General features: G+C 42.4%; 1 protein-coding gene across 7 annotated transcripts in view; it reads left to right on the top strand.

Annotated features, from left to right (window-relative positions):
• Nucleotides 1-969: 969 nt before the first annotated feature.
• LOC118796273 (protein MTSS 1-like) overlaps nucleotides 970-17,403 on the top strand; it is a 47,780-nt gene continuing 31,346 nt past the window's right edge. For all 7 annotated transcript variants that reach the window (XM_036555076.1, XM_036555081.1, XM_036555080.1 and 4 more), the window contains exons 1-3: nucleotides 970-1,560; nucleotides 4,199-4,260; nucleotides 7,511-7,584. In XM_036555076.1, coding sequence (XP_036410969.1) covers nucleotides 1,489-1,560; nucleotides 4,199-4,260; nucleotides 7,511-7,584 — 208 coding nt within the window. In that variant the 5' untranslated portion in view covers nucleotides 970-1,488. The remainder of the gene's footprint in view (nucleotides 1,561-4,198; nucleotides 4,261-7,510; nucleotides 7,585-17,403) is intronic.

The raw sequence follows: 17,403 nt of genomic DNA on the forward strand, positions 1-17,403 counted from the left end.
TAATGAAAGGCCGATGTTTCACTTTTTTCTACTGACACCGCACCAACAGTTTAGCTGCAGTCGAATAGAAAAGGGTCATTTCGAGTCGAGAGAGCTGCCACCAACCACTAGATGGCCCTGCTTTCATTGAATGTGAACTCGATTCCGGTCTTTCTGTAGATGTTTCAAACGACACAGAAAATATTCACAAAGTTACGAAAAAATAACGGAAAAAAAAATACAGTGTTATGTGTGGCGTTTGTGTTTTATTATTTTATCACTGGTGTATTTTGTATTGTGTATTAATGCCACTGCTGATTGTTATGTTCAGCTCAACTGTAGCCTGCGCTATTTTCACAACAGGAGCTCAGCGATCTTAAATGATAACGAACGATTGTGCAGCCTATCTTAATCTTTTATCAAGGTTAAAGACAATCGGCGACGTGGGCGGATGGACTAATCCTCTTTATATGGTAGTAAATGATGACTCACAATCGTCGCCGAATTCTGCATAGAATAATCAGGCGCTGATTGTCCCACACCCCCGAAAAACAAAATATATTCTGGGCCTTTTGTCAATGGGGCATGGAGAAAGGGGGAAAGACTATACCACAGTATATTCAAAATGTAACTCTCGTAAACTGATTCAACTAACAGGTGGAGCACAATGCAGTCACAGGTATCATTCATCATCCACATTCGTGTTCTCCTGGTTAGGTTCCAAGTCTTTAAATCAAGACCACTACTTATTTTGACTCATTGAACGAAAAAAGCAATACCAAGCACAGAGAATTGGTTTCAATGGTCTTTGTTCAGAAACGTAGCTTACTTCGTGGTTAATAGTCCTTTAACTTCAATATTGTGTCTGCAAGCCATCCCGAAGGAGCAATAGCTGATGACGTAGCCAGCTACCTATTGCACCTTTCTGCCGTAAGGGGTGGTGCATCAAGGGTACGCGCGCCTGGTGCCCGGGGACGCGCAGGACTCGAGTGCCTGGAGCCTCAGTCAGCTGCGGGAGAGGTGCATTGAAATGTATTAGCAGCTGTGAGCGAAATCTCAGTAGGAATTTGCGTTCTGTCGGGTTTTGTTCGCTGCGTAATACGCATTTTCGCATGAGAGTTTGTACGGTTTTTCTTTTTTCCGATGTAACGAGTTAGCTTGATGCGGCTTTTGCGTATGACCAGTGCAGGAGAAACATGGAACATATTCCGACTCGGAAAATAACGTGGGTTTTAAATCTCATCGACATCGCGCACTGGCTTTTCCAACTGCCTTGTTTGGGATAGCAACTGAGCCATACAGACTGTAGCTTCAGTTGTGCTAGATAGGTGGCCAGCTAACTAGCTAGCTGGTTATAGTTTTTTTGCAGAAAATATCCGGAGGAGCTGCTTTGTTTTGCGTTTGACTGCGCATTAGTCTCATCCGAAAAAAGATTGCAAGTTTTCATTAGCAATATAGCTAGCTGTCCAGCCCGTCAATCCTGATCACCAGCTTGCGTGGTTGTGGAAAATGGAGGCTGTTATTGAAAAAGAATGCAGTGCGCTTGGAGGACTTTTTCAGACGGTAATCAGCGATATGAAGGTAATACGCATACAAATAAAGAATAACTATTATCTTGTGAATGCTTTAGTCAAGCCCATGCAAGATCGAACGTCTAACGGTTGTTCCTTACTAGCTAGGTATTAAACTGGCTAGCTATCAATCCAATAATAGAGAGCTGGTTGCTAGCCAGCTAGGCTTTTGTTGGGGTTGAAAAAAATCCATGTTGACATCTATTCATGTGGTTGCTAAAATGCCAGTTAGTAAAATACTAGGTAGTTAACTAGTTACCCAACTTAGTGGACAGCATCCAGCTGAAAATGGGTGGGTAGCTAGATAGCTAATGTATGGATCTAGCCATCTCGTTAGACTGGGTAGCTAACGTGAAGTTGGTTGGCTAGGTCTATCGTAAAATCCTGAGAAAATGCAAAGTCATAACTGCGTATTTTACATTAGACATGATTGTCAGTGCAGTTCACTGTAGCTGGCTAACTGGCTGGCTCATTTTAATTGAATCCTCAAATAGTTACTTGCGGCCAGCAAGCAACTTATAAATCAAAGGGATGCATGTTGGGATTGCCGTCAGATAACGTTTGCTAACTCCAAGACTGCCTACGGAATGTTTACTAGCAAAATGTATAGACTAGCTAATTAGCTAGCTGGGTGTATTACAAGGCAAAGCACGAAAACTGGTTGAGTAAACAAAAATCATGAAGTGAATGGTGTTAGCTGTAGCAAGCGGTATTTTCGAAATCTTTAAAGGTTACGCATTTGGACGTAACAGTCAGTATTACGCTGTGCCTTCAAAACGTGTTTTATTAAATGGTTGTCTGTTTTTTTTTTTAATTTGAAGTAAAAGGAAAGGAAAGAAGTGTGGACATTGGCGTGGTTGGCATGGGAATCTATTTCACGGTGCATTGGTTGTTTCACACCTGTTGCAAACGAGCGGTTGTTGAAAATAGCCGGGTGACCCCAAAGGGCATTCACAATGCAGTGAGAGAGTGGCATGTGACGGTTAGCGATGCCAGCTATTACACACGAAATGCCAAAAACTATTTGTTTTGTTTGTTTCATGCAGAAACTGTGGCCAGATCAAAATTTAAAAGTTTACGAATTACGCAGATATTAAACAGGAAAAAACATTTTTAAAAACAAATGAGCAAATAGTAAAAAACTCAAATACAAACTCAGTGACTAGTAAACTAGCAAGGTCTGTCTATGCTGATCCGGGTATGCTTCTGAAGCTTTATTTAGATGTCATTACGGTGACTAACGACAGACAATAGTGTTTTCCTACTTCCCTGTAGGATGCAAGGAATGAACGTGATGGAAATAATTCAGTGCAGTTTTCCAGATTGGTTGCTAGTCATTCAGATTAATCTGCCTGTGGTAGTTTCTTGTTGTAAAAGGTAATCATATTGTTTTTGGGAAGCCATGGGGGAAATTGGTGACATGTCAGGAATGATGAAATACTCTGGGTTACTTCAACATATGCTTCTAGTTCTGTTCAACCAGTCTGATGTCAGTGACTAATTAGCAGTGTTTCTGTAGTATGAAAAAAACTATTTTATAATATTTGAGCATGAGTCTTGCATGTTTTATATTTGATTTATTTGCGGTATCAACACTTATTTAGAGAATTTAATAAGGGTGCTGCTTTGGGAAATAAATACATGCTGACCTTTTCAGGGCATGTCATTTCATGTGATGTCATGGTAACATTGTCACTTAACCAGCAGAGGAACATCACGATGACACAGTAAAACTTTGGGGATGTATGTTTTAATAAGCCACTCAGGAACATATACTTTAATGTCTGGTTTTCAGATTTGAGGCTCATGATGCAATAATATGTGGTTAGTTTTATGTATATTTTCCCGTTTCTCACCGTTCTACCGATTTGCCTTTTTTTACATGTATTGGTCTATGGTGAATGATTGTGCTGTGATTGTCAGTTGTGACGCTGTCTACCTCTGTACAGAATTACAGTTTGCTTGTCCAAGCAGTGGAGGTGTCTCTCCTGTTGATCCCAGAGTCTCTGTGCTGCCGGCTCTGTCATATACAGCCCCAGTCACAGGCCCTGACGCTTCTGACTGGATAAACCGCTGCATGTTTCCACCCTGTTTCCAGAGGGATTCTTCTTTTTTTTTTTTTTCTTTTTCTTTTCAAATCGGCCCCAGGGGGCAGATTGTCAAAAGACATGAGGACGAATCTGTCACATGCATCAGTCTCTGTGCCCCCCCTGTACATATAGGCCCACTCATCTGTGAGCAACTTACAGGATGGGGGTCTCATTGCCATCTATGAGCTCCAGTTCAGTTCAGTTCACTGTCGTGAATTCCGGTTCTACCTCACTGTGTTCAGTACCAACCTACCCTTTAAATGGAGTCCAGGAAGTCTGCTCCTTCACTTGGAAAGTTGAACCACCACAACTCTGGTTTCTGTCACCACACACTCCAAGCTTGGACACCCTTCAGTGAACAGGACACTGTCAACTGTTTGATCGTGGCTTTAGGTGGATTCAGTGCATTGATCCCGCTGATGGTCACCTGCCCCCCACTAGATTCAAGGTTCACTCTCTCGGCTGTTGACATGCTGCACTGTGGATATGTGTTCACTGCTTATTGAAGAGGATAATGTCGATGTGTTTTGACATGGCTGTTCCCTTTTGTCCCCCCAGAGCAGTTACCCAGTCTGGGAGGATTTTATCAGCAAGGCTGGGAAGCTACAGTCACAGCTCAGGTGAGTCACGGTGCTGTGTTATTGAATTTAATGCAGATTCATCCTCTCTTTTCGCAAATACTCCTGCAACCTGCTCTGTCTAATATCGTAACAATAACTGTAACATTAAAAATCTACTGCTTAATAGGTGGTCACACTAGAGCCCTTTTTCCCTCCTCATCACACCTGTCAATCATTTATCTCTGCCACAGCCTCTGCATCATTTTTAAAATAATACTGATTGGTTACATATATTTTTGGGTTTGAATTTGACATAACCGTAGATATGGCACTTTTGAAGTTGTTGCTGTAGTTGTAACCAGTTCCAATCATTTGATCGTATTTGACATTTTTTTAACATAATAATTACGGTTCTTGCTGTCAGTTTGACCTAGGGCATCATGGCCCAGGATAATGAATTTGTGCCCAAAACTCAAATCCCTGCCCCAGGGAGCAGATTACTCTGGAATATGCTTGGCGTTAACCTCTGTAGTGTCCTCTGCAGGAATCGGGTCTTCATTTTTTATTTAATTGCTGTATGGGAGCCATTGATTGGAATGGATACTAAATTACCTGTCGGAAGTGTCAGTCACCTGAAGCTGAAATGCATCTCTAAACTCTTAGGACCGTGGGTCTCCAGGCACCACCGATTGCCCTAAATGTAGGGCTCAGCCTGGCTTCTCCTGTCACTATGCTCCTAGAGAATTACGAGTGGTATTTGGCATGGTGTGGCAATCTAGTGTTCAAGGTTATCAGAAGCCCATGAAAAACAGTCAATTAACCTTTCATCAAGAGAGATTAATGACCGAATCATAAACTCATTTTCTCCTCAGTATAGACCAGAACAGAGAATGATGGTGGATGTATTTTTGGCCTGCTAATGTTCATTCCCCACATCGGTGACACTCTTTTAGCTAGAGATGTATTTTATATACAGGCTATATTTTATACAAATATTTTATTCATTGATCAAAGTTTATGCCTGCATTTTATCATGTATCATGCAGCAGATTTGAAAAGGCCACATGTTTTTTCCCCTTTCTGTGGTTTTTGAACAGATGTGGTCAACTTGTGGTCCAATCTGAAATAGTAATTATGTATATTGCAGTTACATAAGTAATCTCAGATGATTAATGCGTATGACGTGAACCACTGCAGAGATTTTTTTAATAACTAGATATTATCTTTAAAACATTTGAATTCAGTGTTTGCATACACCTGTCATATCTTTTATCTCTCAGTTTCGTGACAACAGTTCGAGTTAGTATACAGTATTTCTCTCTGAAATGATTTGTGTTTTTCCGTTTGGAGTTTAGCACATCCTAAATGTGGAAGAGTTTAATCATCGGTGTCAGTGGCCTTCTGTTCAGAAATCTGGAGCTCTGATCCCTACCACTACCACTACAACTACCAGTGCCACTACATTGGTGTAGAGTGCAATATGAGATAATACTTCTACTATTATTGTCAATGCGACTATTAATAATGAGAGTAATAAATTGAAAGTGAAAGGTAAATTGAATGTGACAGCTATTGCCTTGCAAACATATCCTTGATTGTGGCCTCATAGCTTGCAGCAATGTCAGCAGTTCAAAGTCCAGGCTTTACAACCCAGCCCAGTTACCAGGAAGTCTTGTGCATTTCGTCTCCTACAGCCCATCTGTTCCACTACAGGAAAGAAGCACTGTGAAGAGGAGCTGTTTGTCAGCAGTGCACAAGTCTCTTGCTGTCTGAGAACTGTGAAACTAAGAACATTCAGAGCTCCCATCTGAAATCTGTCCGAATCCTCACACAATGCACGATGTTGGTCTCCTCTGTCCTTTGTAAATTTGAAAAAGGGCATTTTAATTAGATAGCCATGTCAACATATTTGATAGATGCTGCAAGTATAGCAATCAATGGTTCTTATTTTCAAAACATTCTGGGCTTTAGGTCTACGTGGCACAGTAGTCAGTTCTTCAACCCTCAGTTGGAGTCCTCTTCAACCAGCTGAAATCATTCCCTTGAATAACCTGTTTTACTTTTATGAAACAGAAAGCAGCCTGTCAGAACGTTCCAAAGAAAATGTGCATTGAACATCCTTTTGTTTGCTTGGTTCTCTGTAGAGGTTCATGATTGTGATTCAGTGCAATATCCCTCTTCCAAAGAAGCAATTTTAAGGTATTTAGTTTATAATCCTGTACAGGGCATATGTGTTTTTGAAGAGGTCAGAGAGAAAGTTAACATCAAATGGCTACCCTGTTTAGGCGATAAATGGCCAAGAATGTGTGTAGGCCTTTCTTTAGGTTTGTGCGTGTGATATGCATTATTTTAAAACTGAAGAAAACATCCCCTTGACCTGTTCAGCGAACACTCTTCAGTGTGTGGCTGGCTATGTTTGGTAAATTACATTTTCTCACCAATAATTACAATTCAATAAGCTTGAGTTCAGTTGACTTTAGCACAGGACATGCCTTGTTCAGTATCAGATATATGTGCTGTTTTAATGAGGTGCCATTATTTTGCACCACAACCACTTGTTTAAGTTGTGTCATTTTGGTCCAAGGCAGGAAAAATACTTTGTGCTGTTTTTTTGTACAGAGACTTTATTTATCTCCCTTGAAAAAGGGTGTCATGACAGATTCAGTGGGCTTCAGCTGGAGGCACATTTTCCTTAACCACTTCTACAGGCTTGAGCCTGGAAATTCTCTAGAAAAACTCACCTCTTTTTTTAAACAAGTCTTGCCATAGGGTTCAGAGCTCAGTGCGCCATTTAAACAACACAGGTTACCATCCCAATTTTTGAGAAGTGGGCATATTTGCAGGATTTGTTTATGAATCTCAAAGCACTGGACAGCAATTTGGCATAGAAAGATGACCCTGACTCAAAGGCAAGGCAGTGTTAAATAATGGTTTAAGATACCAGCATTAGTACCCTCCCATGGTTTCTTTGAAGAACAGATAAGGAACTGGTAACACCATACATTACAGTACATTACATTATTGTCATGTAGCAGATGCCCTTATTTAGAGCAATTTACATAGGTTACAGTTTTACCATGTTAGTCATTTTTACAGCTGGGGCAATTGTGGGTTAAGTGCCTTGCCCAGGTGTACAGCAGCACCCCCAGTGGGGAATCAAACCAACAACCTTTCAGTTATGAGCCCTGCTCCTTACCGCTATGCTGCATTGCCGCCCACCTTGAACACAGTCCAGCCATTGCAGATGCATGTGAGTAATTCAGTAAAGACGGACATGCTTGTGAACAGCTGTGCTCCCCTTGTGTTCCAGGACGACACTGGTTGCAGCTGCTGCCTTCCTGGATGCCTTTCAGAAAGTGGCTGACCTGGCAACCAGCACGCGAGGTGAGTGGGTCCACCTTACGGGGGATAGAAATGCGTCTCTTGGGAGCAGTCGGGGGGGTGGGGGGGTGGAGAGAAGAGCAGCACGACGAACAAGCCTCTGCACTGCAGTCAGAGCCAGTTTGATTTTATTTTACACTCTCATATCACACCAATCTCATCTGGGGCTATAACTCCTATTGCAGCTGGCTTGAGTCGTCATCAGGCTGTGGGGACAGTGGTTTTGCTGATGGTCTGCCACCTTTATTGCACAACGTAATGGTTTGGACTGTGGATTTCAACTGCCAGAGGGGAGGCCCTGATTCATATTTTATTTGTCTTGGTAGCACAACAAAATCCCATCAAGCCGCCATTTCTCTTCCCGAGTATCCAGGTCATGTCTCCAAATATCACATTGGACATGGCACTGCATGTCATACACGCAGCTGTTACAGTATGAATCTTCCATTCAGAATGGTGAGGCAATTGTTTTAAGTAAGAGAGATGATTTCTGCTTGATTTGACCCCCCCAGCCGAAGGACTTGGGAGAACACAGCCAGGAGGATGTCAGTAGGAGGAAGATGTCAGAGCCTACCTCTGCTTTTTTTGGTGGTATACCCTGTGGAAACAACCTGTGAACACTTCACCTCCACTCTGTTGCGGACGAGAGGCTCCTCCAAGTTATCAGCTGCACACACAAGGGCTCCCTGCTTTGCTGTGTCTAATGCTGTCAAGGGTGACCTGCATATGCAGCAAGCCTGTAGTGTAAACAGATGGGCACTAATTCCCTGGCTACTATGCCAGCTCTAGGATGTTGAGAGAAAGGGAAGTGTGTTTGGCGCATTTTGAAAGGTGTGACCTTTTTTTTACAAGCGAGAGAGTACAGGCTGATTCCTTCAGCTCACAATGGTTTACTGTGTACGGCTGTAATTGAATACGGTTGCGATATGCATGGTAATTGCGCTGTCAGACATCTGTACATGCTGGAACCTGAGGGCCCTTTTCAGACATAAGCTGATGGGCGCGCTTGTATTCACAGCGCTGCTTCTTCTCCATGCGGCAAATCCACCATTTACATCCTAAGGCCTCCTTTGCCGAGATCAAAGAAACGTTAATGAGCGCGCTCCCCGTTTTTGAGAATCGCGGCTAAGCCGCATCCAGACGAGCCATCGGCCTCCGGAGGATCATGTTTCCTCATTCATTCCTCTCCCACCCTTGATGCCCGTGGCATGATCTGGTGACGCTAGCCCGGGCTTATTAATTAAATTCCCCTCATCCTCTGGGGCTGCTCTTTGAGGCCGTTGTCGTCCATGTGGCTGCCGATATATATGTGCGGATATGACCACAGGGACGCTCTGCTCAGAAACATTACACTGGCCCCCGCCCTCACGCCGCCCCCCCCCCCGCTTCCTCCACATCCAGGCAGAGAGGCTGCAGAGTGCGGAGTGGCAGATGGGAGCCCGGTGTTTAGTGTTTTGAGCTCATTGCAGAAAGCTGCTGCAGAGGCCAGCATCACCCGGACACATCCTGCTGTTTGTGCAGCTATTAATAGCAGCCCAGAAAGACGCATGTATGTCAGTGCAGCTGCAACAGGGAGGAAGAGAATGGTTTCCGAGCATTTTTGGCCGGCTCTGCCTTCCTTTTTCACAGCACTTGTCTTGGTTGCTAATAGGACTATGATATCTGAACTACTCAGTTGTTTCTTACCAGACGTTTGAAGGTTGGGGAGTAACTGGAGAATATTGCAAAGGTTCTTACACCTTAAATGTGACGTTGGCATTGTTTCCTGTACAGCCAGACAGCAGTGTATTGTAAACCATGGAAACAAACCTCTCCTTCCAGCTGCCTGAAATCTTTGCGATGTTGTGGTTCTCAGTCCTAATTGGCTCTTTGGGCTTTGTGCAGAACTTAAGTTTTATGTGCTGAAAACCTCAGGGTCTTTTTTTTTTTTTTCAAGGAATGAAGCAGACAAACCCCTCAATTTAAACCATATTTTTTGTGTGAAGCTCTTCTCCCTCAAGTGTGTAATGATCAGTGGAAAGACTGTATGTTGTTCCCTCTGTCCGTATGCCCCTCCCTGCTCTTCCGGTATCACTCTTTGCTTTGCATTCAAGTTGTCTGCTACTCATTCAACCACATTATGTGTAGACTGCTTCCTTAATTATACTATGAATGTGTAATCCTTCTCTTGTGGTGGTTATTGGAGCAGCTTACAACTTTATCAGAAGGATCTTTTTGTTCTGAAACTATTGTGGGGCAGAGACAATTTTCACTATATGTTTGCTGCAGTGAGACAAAGGCTTTTGTTTAAGATCAAAGGCAATGGAAAAACAGCTAGTAAATATAAAAATGCTCTGGATGGAGAAAAAATAACAAAAACAGACCAAGAGGAGATGACACACAACAATCTGTCTCGAAAATGGAATTTGTCTCCTTTTGTAAAGGTTTTTTCCCCCCCATTTCTTTGGCGTAGCTGAAAATAGAAGGTCAGCCGGTTGCTAAGGCCGATTTGGGTGTGAATGGGGCAGGAAGGGGAAAAAAGATTACAGTGCATAGATTTGACAGCGGCGTTCACCTAAAATAGCTGCGCCTTCCTCTCTTTGCTCTTTTATTACGCCGGCTGGGTTTCAGGGTGTGGGCCCTACAGTGAGGATAGCCGCGTGACAACAGTGAGCACAAGCTTTCTAATCACGCAGCACATAACGCACTACATCTTCACTGCGCCCTTTGTTTGTTTTGTTTTGTCTTGCTCCACCTAGGCGTCGTTCCTCCGAACACGCTACCGGGCTCCGTTTCAAATCTTCATTTTTTTTTTTCCCTTTTTTTTCCTCCATGGTTGTGTAACATGGTGGCAGCTGTCACCAGCCTGCGTCACATCTCCAAGGTGTAGCCCTGATGCTGGTGCCGTGTTCACTGCAACAGAGTGGAGCTTCACCCATGGTGAGCTGGAGTCAAGCACACAGTGGTTTACTGAGCAATGTGAAAAAAAGAAAATAATAATCCAGAGAGGCCTTCTCAGGTCTCTAGTTGTGTCGATTCCCCATAGACCACCATTATGAAGGTCTGCTTTTGTAGTTCATGTGCAAAACAGAGAAAGAATGCATTATTCATGTCTCTTGCTTTGGTGGTGTTTTTTTCCCCTGTTTGCTTTAGGCGACAGTGATTCTTTAATTTTGCGACATTGAGACCGTGTGATTTTTCGCTGTGGGAAATGCCTGTTCTGGTAGACTTGTCAGTACATGTGTCTCTGTGCTGTAGAAGCTCCCTCATGAAGCTTTTTATATAATCAAGTGCTAATTGCTTTTTTTGACATTGACAGTGCAGAGGGAAGCACCATATGAACATGTAAAATCACTGTTCTGTTCGCCTTCTCTGCAAAGTCGTATGATTTAGTATTCTCTAAGAGAATGAGTTATTGATGGATGAGATAAGAGGCATCACATGGGTATGCGGCCTGTTCGTAGTCCCTGTCCTCCAGGATGGTCCTACCATCAGTCCTCAGCCATCAATGATTTAAGTGAACGGCTGCGCTTTTGTCCTCAGGCCAGGGGGATGGCTCCTGATTGGCTAGGCATTGAGTACCTACTGTCGCCTTGGCGCCAGTATTCCAGAAGTGATCCTATTTCTTTTTTTTTTTTTTAAGGGCTGTCATGGATATGCCAGTAGTATTACCAAAGGTTATCCGCCCTCTGTCTTGAATATGACGTTCATATTAACAAAGGTTACCCACCCCTCTGTCAGCTGGGATGAACAATATCCTCTTAAGCTTGATGAGGGCCGTTAAACTGAGTTTTTTTTAAAAACGTACAAAAATATTCAGAAGCCTTTTATTTAATTCCTTGCAGTTATTAAAGTGGGATTATATGAAATCATTTTGGCTGGCAGATTGGGGGTTGGGTCATGTGACTGGGGAAGCCCCGCTGCTAAAGAGAGGCGGTGCCGGTTCTGCCAGACGGCGATCCAAACGGGCGAAACTGCCCAGCCCGTGCAGTCACACCGCGACATATCGCAGTCAGACAGACGGACGGGCAGAGTGACGGACGGAGCGGCGCGATTAGAGGAGTGTCGCCGGGGTGCAGCACAGATGGCTGCCTCCGGCTGGCTCTCACCTCACCACTCCTTTCCAACATTGCTGGAACATCATCCCTCAAGAGCCTCAGCCGGGGCAAGTCTTATCAAGCACAGGAGGTATACCTTTCACACCATATTATAGAGGGTAAAACATCCAGGGGAATAACACTTATAAAAGGCCATGTGAAGAGACTGAAATAGATTTACTTTGAATAAGCGGTGGGCTTTTCCCGCAGGGAGTTCATAACAGTACTTTCTCTGCACAATAAGTGTGTTGTTGAGCTCTGATGTGAAAGGTTGCTGTGTGCTGCTTCTTCCTCATGAGTGAGGGTTTAGCTAGCATGATGTGGTGAATGTGGTTGCAGAGATTAATGGGACTTAATGGGACTTTGTGAAGAGTTTTAGCCACCTTGGAAAGATATGAAAATAGTACACATAGTGAGAATTACTACTCTGCTGCTCTTACTACTCTTGTCAATACCATCACTGTAACAACAGTGTTTTATGGTACCGCAGTGCATCCACTTAGGTATAAACAATTTTATTGGGGTAAGATTAAATTGTGGGTCTCTGTTTTTTTAGAAGCCCTTAAGTGGTATATGAGACATCTTCAGAAAACACCAGGTGACAGGTTTGTTGTTTTTTTCAGCGTTTAGGCTGACATCTTACTGAAATTAAATTACAGCAGTGTAACTGTTCTGCCTCCTGTTGCCACCTGTGCTAAAAAAAACAGAGGACATAAATATGTAAGGTAGACATAAGCATACTTCCATCACTGATCACAGTCTGACATAATTGGGAGAGTAGCTGTTGAGGAAAACCCAGCTTTGGGACTGCAGTCTTTGACTGGAAGAAGTGTAGGCTGTCGTGCCTGTCTGGGAAGCAGCCAGCAATCGGTGTGGTGTAATGTGCTGTAGCTCTGGTTGTGGGTAATCGAATGGAAAACCAATCATGCTGTATTGGGGCACACAGTTCTGGGTCATTCTGACTGACTGACTCTGATTTTCTTGAAAGTTGGCTCATGTGTTTAGCGATTGAAACATCTGCAAAATGTGTGTCTCATATTGTGAATACATTTTTAGGTATTTTTAGGTACGCTTTCCTTTGCAATTTCTATTTGTACAAAGGTGCATACCCCAGCTTTCAAGATCTGAGAGGGTCTTGCCAGGGTCATGTAGAATGACCCTCTTTGCGCCTGCCTGCACTCACTGCAGTAGAACCGGAACAAAGTGTGTGAGGTTTACATGCCAACTTTTGAGGGAGACCACTTTCAGAGTCAGAGAATATCTTAGCAAAGGGCATACCTTCTTTGAACCCTAACTGAAAAAATCAGTGTTCATTGGAGAAACTGGAACATCAGCGTTAACCCATTTTTTTCCAGGTATACCTTTTTACAATTGTCTTTCAGCTGTTAGCAATACTTGTTTTCGCTATGCAAACATCTTCCTTCTCACAGACTCTCCACTATCATTCCTTCAGTCACCATCCTTCTTATAGTGACTTGATTAGAATGTAATGGAGCGGTTTCTTCTGAATAATCCCACATGACTTGTTTACCACAAGGCCATTAATTATTTAATTAGATCACCTTCTCTAGATCGGATTAAATAGTTAACCTGTGGTTGGAAGACTACTCTGAAATCCTACGTATCACGCTCTATCCAAGAGTGAATTTTATAGGCAAGGTGTATGATTCTGAAACACAGCATATATCCCACAAGGACATGTGCTATAAGAGGTTGTGTGTGGAACCTAATTTTTCTTCCAATTACTCTCAGGTATTTTAATCAAATATGTGTATGTAAAAGTAAGTCACCAGTTTCAACCAAGATAAACATTTGTGTCAGCAAAGTTTTCACATCCTGACAGGATGGGACTTTTTCCCCCCACTAATTCATCCACCACCTAAGGCTTGTTTTTTTCCTGATCTCTGTATGACCCTTCGAAGGATGGACTGACAATGGTGCTAAAATATTAAAGATGTTTTTTTTTTTTATATATATAAATATATTTTTGTTGAAACTGAGTGCGTTCCATCTCCCTTCTTTCTAGTCTACCTCCAGTCACCAGAATACAGCTTGATCTTTCTGCCCATTAGCACAAGAGTAATGCATTGCTATTATGCTATTATGCTATTACGTTACTGTGAATATGAATTCAAACTAGCTTAGCACACAGCACACAAGACTATAGACTATATGTCAAGCTTAGCTCAGCATTGGGAGGCTGCTCCTTTGCATTTAAGTGATGAAGCTGTGCAGCATGTAAGAAAAGGACTGTATGGAAAAAATGGTATTATTTTAAGGTGATTTACAGATTTGCTACAATCTGTAGACAAGGAAAGGTCAAGCAACGCATTGGCTGAAGTAGGAAATCAAATTAGCTTGTATTCTTAAATAAATGAACTGTTCTTCATTAAACAAATGAAGAACTTTCTCTCTTGGAGCCCATAGCTATAACAGTGGTAAGGAGCAACCTATTAACATGTTTTTATTTGTATCAAAGTAGTTCACAGTGTAGTACTGTGGTCACGATGGAGTGCTGAATAAGCTTGTATATTTATGTGTGCCTGGGTCCTCTGAGTGCACTGTCTTTTGTAGTGAATCTGAAGCAGTCTTGTGTTGGGGCAGTCAGCCTGCTGTACAAAACCTAACAGTGCGCCCTTTTGTGAACACTCCCAGTCAATTGAATTATTCCCTCCAGTTTGACTGTTAAGCTGAACTATTTCAGTCAAAAGGTGAAAGGAGTTGTGCTGTTGAAATTGATTTTAGGGGGTGGGCGGCATGCCACCAGCTTCTCTCTCAACACGCTGGATGGAATCCACCTGGGACTCTCTCCACGCTCTGGTCATCACAGAACCTCTTCCTGCTCTCAGAATGGACAGAATCACAGAGCTTTACTCGCATCCATTTGGCCTGTGCAGTTCAGAATGAGCAGTACAAGGAAGCTTGTTGGAGAGTGAATTGTAGCTGTGCAGAATCTATTTAACAAGGATGAGATTTAACACTTCTGTAGCAACATAAATATTTCACCCCTCACACACATTGAACAGTGCGTTATTAAAAGCCTTGCATGTGTCATAAATGTAATGTCAATTGGGTGCGTAAAATAGCAGCAGGAGGAGTGAAGTGGTGGCTGTGGCAACAGGAGATGTAAGTTGGGCGTCATGGGTTGTTGGGTTTTTGCAGTGCCTCTGTCATCACCTCCGATGAGTCTAGACACGTTAGAGATGAGCGCAGTTCTGGGTAAACTAGTTTGCTTCCTTTGCATGCCCAAAGTCAGTTTTTGTAGACAACCCCTCCCCATCAGTAGAATTGCAGTTTAACCATTTTAACCATGGTCTTATGTTTTTTTAAAGATGTCATTGTTAGTGTGTTGAACTCTGACCCCATATCCTTAGTCTTTTTTAACTTGGCTCCCCTTGGTGAACTTGGCCCAGTCCTGTCGCCTGAGTGTCTAATTACCCAGGGTGCCACATATATCAGGAAATGTCAATTGTAGGCGAGGGAAAAATGACTCACCACGATCAAATCTGTTTTGTTCATTTGTGTACCAATCATGTCCTAAATCTTCTTGTGAAGCTTGAATCCCTCAATTTAATGTGACATTTGAAGTTTTTCATCTTAATTAGATGTATTACTTTTGTGAATGTGTACTAAATGCCTTATTTTGCATTTCATAACTTTGTAATTAGCACTGTTCTGTGGTACTAAACAGGACACAATGATAGCATTTTGAATCATGCGTGGCTTCCTCCCAGAGGCTGCTGTGTTCCTTTTAATGAGGCAGCACCCAGCCCACTACAGCCAAATAGGAGCTTAAGGCTGGTTTTGTAAATGGGAGTTCTCAGCAGGAGAAGCAGTGGTCCAGAGGCTGTCATGTATTCTAGGATCTCACATTTATTTCATCATCGAGTGGCTCTCGATGACGTTCGTAAGTATAGGTCAAACAACATAATAAACTGCATTCGAATGAAGAATGCGAGGCCACCAACAGTGCAGGCGTGGCAGCAAACAGTTACAGATCGTTCAAAAATCATTTCTTTGAAAAAGCCAGAAATGCCATGTTGGGAGTAAAAATGAGTGCAATTTAAAAATGAAAATTAAAATAATTCTTTAGATTCTGCTAAATAATAATGATAAATAATAATTTTCCACTGAATAATGCTTGGACAAGCTGTAATCAAGGTAGCAGCCTTGGAGAGCAGATGGCCGTCAATCGCCTTCATCGATGGCTCTCTCGGGGGTACAGGCACCCTGGAAAACCTGGCAATCTCCACCCGCATGCATGACTTCACTCAATAGAGTCCCATCTGTGGCAATGAACAGGAGACCTCACTTACTGTGCCCACATAGACCAGCCAAATAACACACAAATGACAGGTTTAGCACATCCAGCCCCAGTCTGTTCATTTTATTACCTGTTTATACTAGATTTCAGCACTGGGGGAGACCTAAATTCTGGTGGTTTTATTTGCAAAGCCGTGTTTACATCAGGATTATTTCACCTTGAGAACTTCTGTACTTATGCAGGAGTTGCTAAAGTCAGATGGAGGCATCTGGTAGCTGTGGCTAGCAGCAAGTGTTTGGGTTAAAAGTCATGCAGTACACCACAGTTAAATGGATGCCAAGTGGAGGATAGGCACTACTGCAGTATCATCTTATGAACAATTTGCAGGTGTCTAATGATTTACAGGGTACCTGAGAATGGTGAGAGAAGGAAACTTAGACTCACCCACCCTTATCCTCAGTGGAATGAAGCCACATTGTTGTGCCGCTGTAGTCTCACAACAGATAAGTCAGCCAGGTTTGATTCAGATAATAGAGCTCAGCCTGCATTCAAGACGAGTCTATTGTGATTGCCAGGAGTTTTAATAAATTTTAACTTTGTTTTTAAACTTTTGCATTTTTTAAGATTAAAAAAATAAAAATTTAAATATAAAAGTTTCCATTTTAAGTTTATTTTGATTTCAGGGATTTCATTTCCACATGCTGAAAGCTACATGCTGCTAGTGAGGTTAAAATCAAAATGGCTATGTAGCTATTATCAGGCACCTTTAAAAGGAAGGCACCTTTTAAACATGATCTAAAACATGACTAATACTTTTTGATATAGAAATTGAAATTGATTCAGCAGAATGGGAATTTGTGGTCTTGGAAGCATGCCATGGAGCTGAGGAAAAAAAAATCCAATCAAATAAACGGTAGTATATTTGGATGAGCCGCTTCTGGGTCTGCAGTCTTGTAAACATAATAAACCAGATGGCTGTCTTTCAAGATATAGTTTGATAAGAGGCATAAGAATTATTTAATAGTTAATGGTGACGACCGTCTTGCTTAATTTGTGACAGTCACCCATGGCATCAAGCTGCTTTTCTCCACTAAAGTTAGGCTATGCTCTGACCTTACATATGAGAAATTTCACTTAAACAGCACATGATGTGTTTTTGGAACTGATACATAATTCATTTAGAGTGCAACAGAATTACAGGCTCACACAGCTAGCTAATTGCTGTAAGGTCCCATGCCTTGTTCAAAGAGTTCTTTCCCAAAAATGAGCTTTCTTGTGGAGGGGGACTTTTAATAGAGTAAAAGAAAAAATGCACATAATTGGGCAGAGAGCTTCTCCCACGGTGCTTTCCAGATACTGAATATGTAGCAATGCAGTTAAATGGTACAGGGCTCAGTTAAGTTGGCTCATTATAACGTTTCACAATTTTAATGTGTTTAAAGCACCTCAGAGTGGCACAGTGAAACTCCCAGCCACGTTCAG

The sequence above is a fragment of the Megalops cyprinoides genome, chromosome 21 (assembly GCF_013368585.1).
Source record: "Megalops cyprinoides isolate fMegCyp1 chromosome 21, fMegCyp1.pri, whole genome shotgun sequence".
In the NCBI taxonomy this organism is placed as follows: Eukaryota; Metazoa; Chordata; class Actinopteri; order Elopiformes; family Megalopidae; genus Megalops; species Megalops cyprinoides.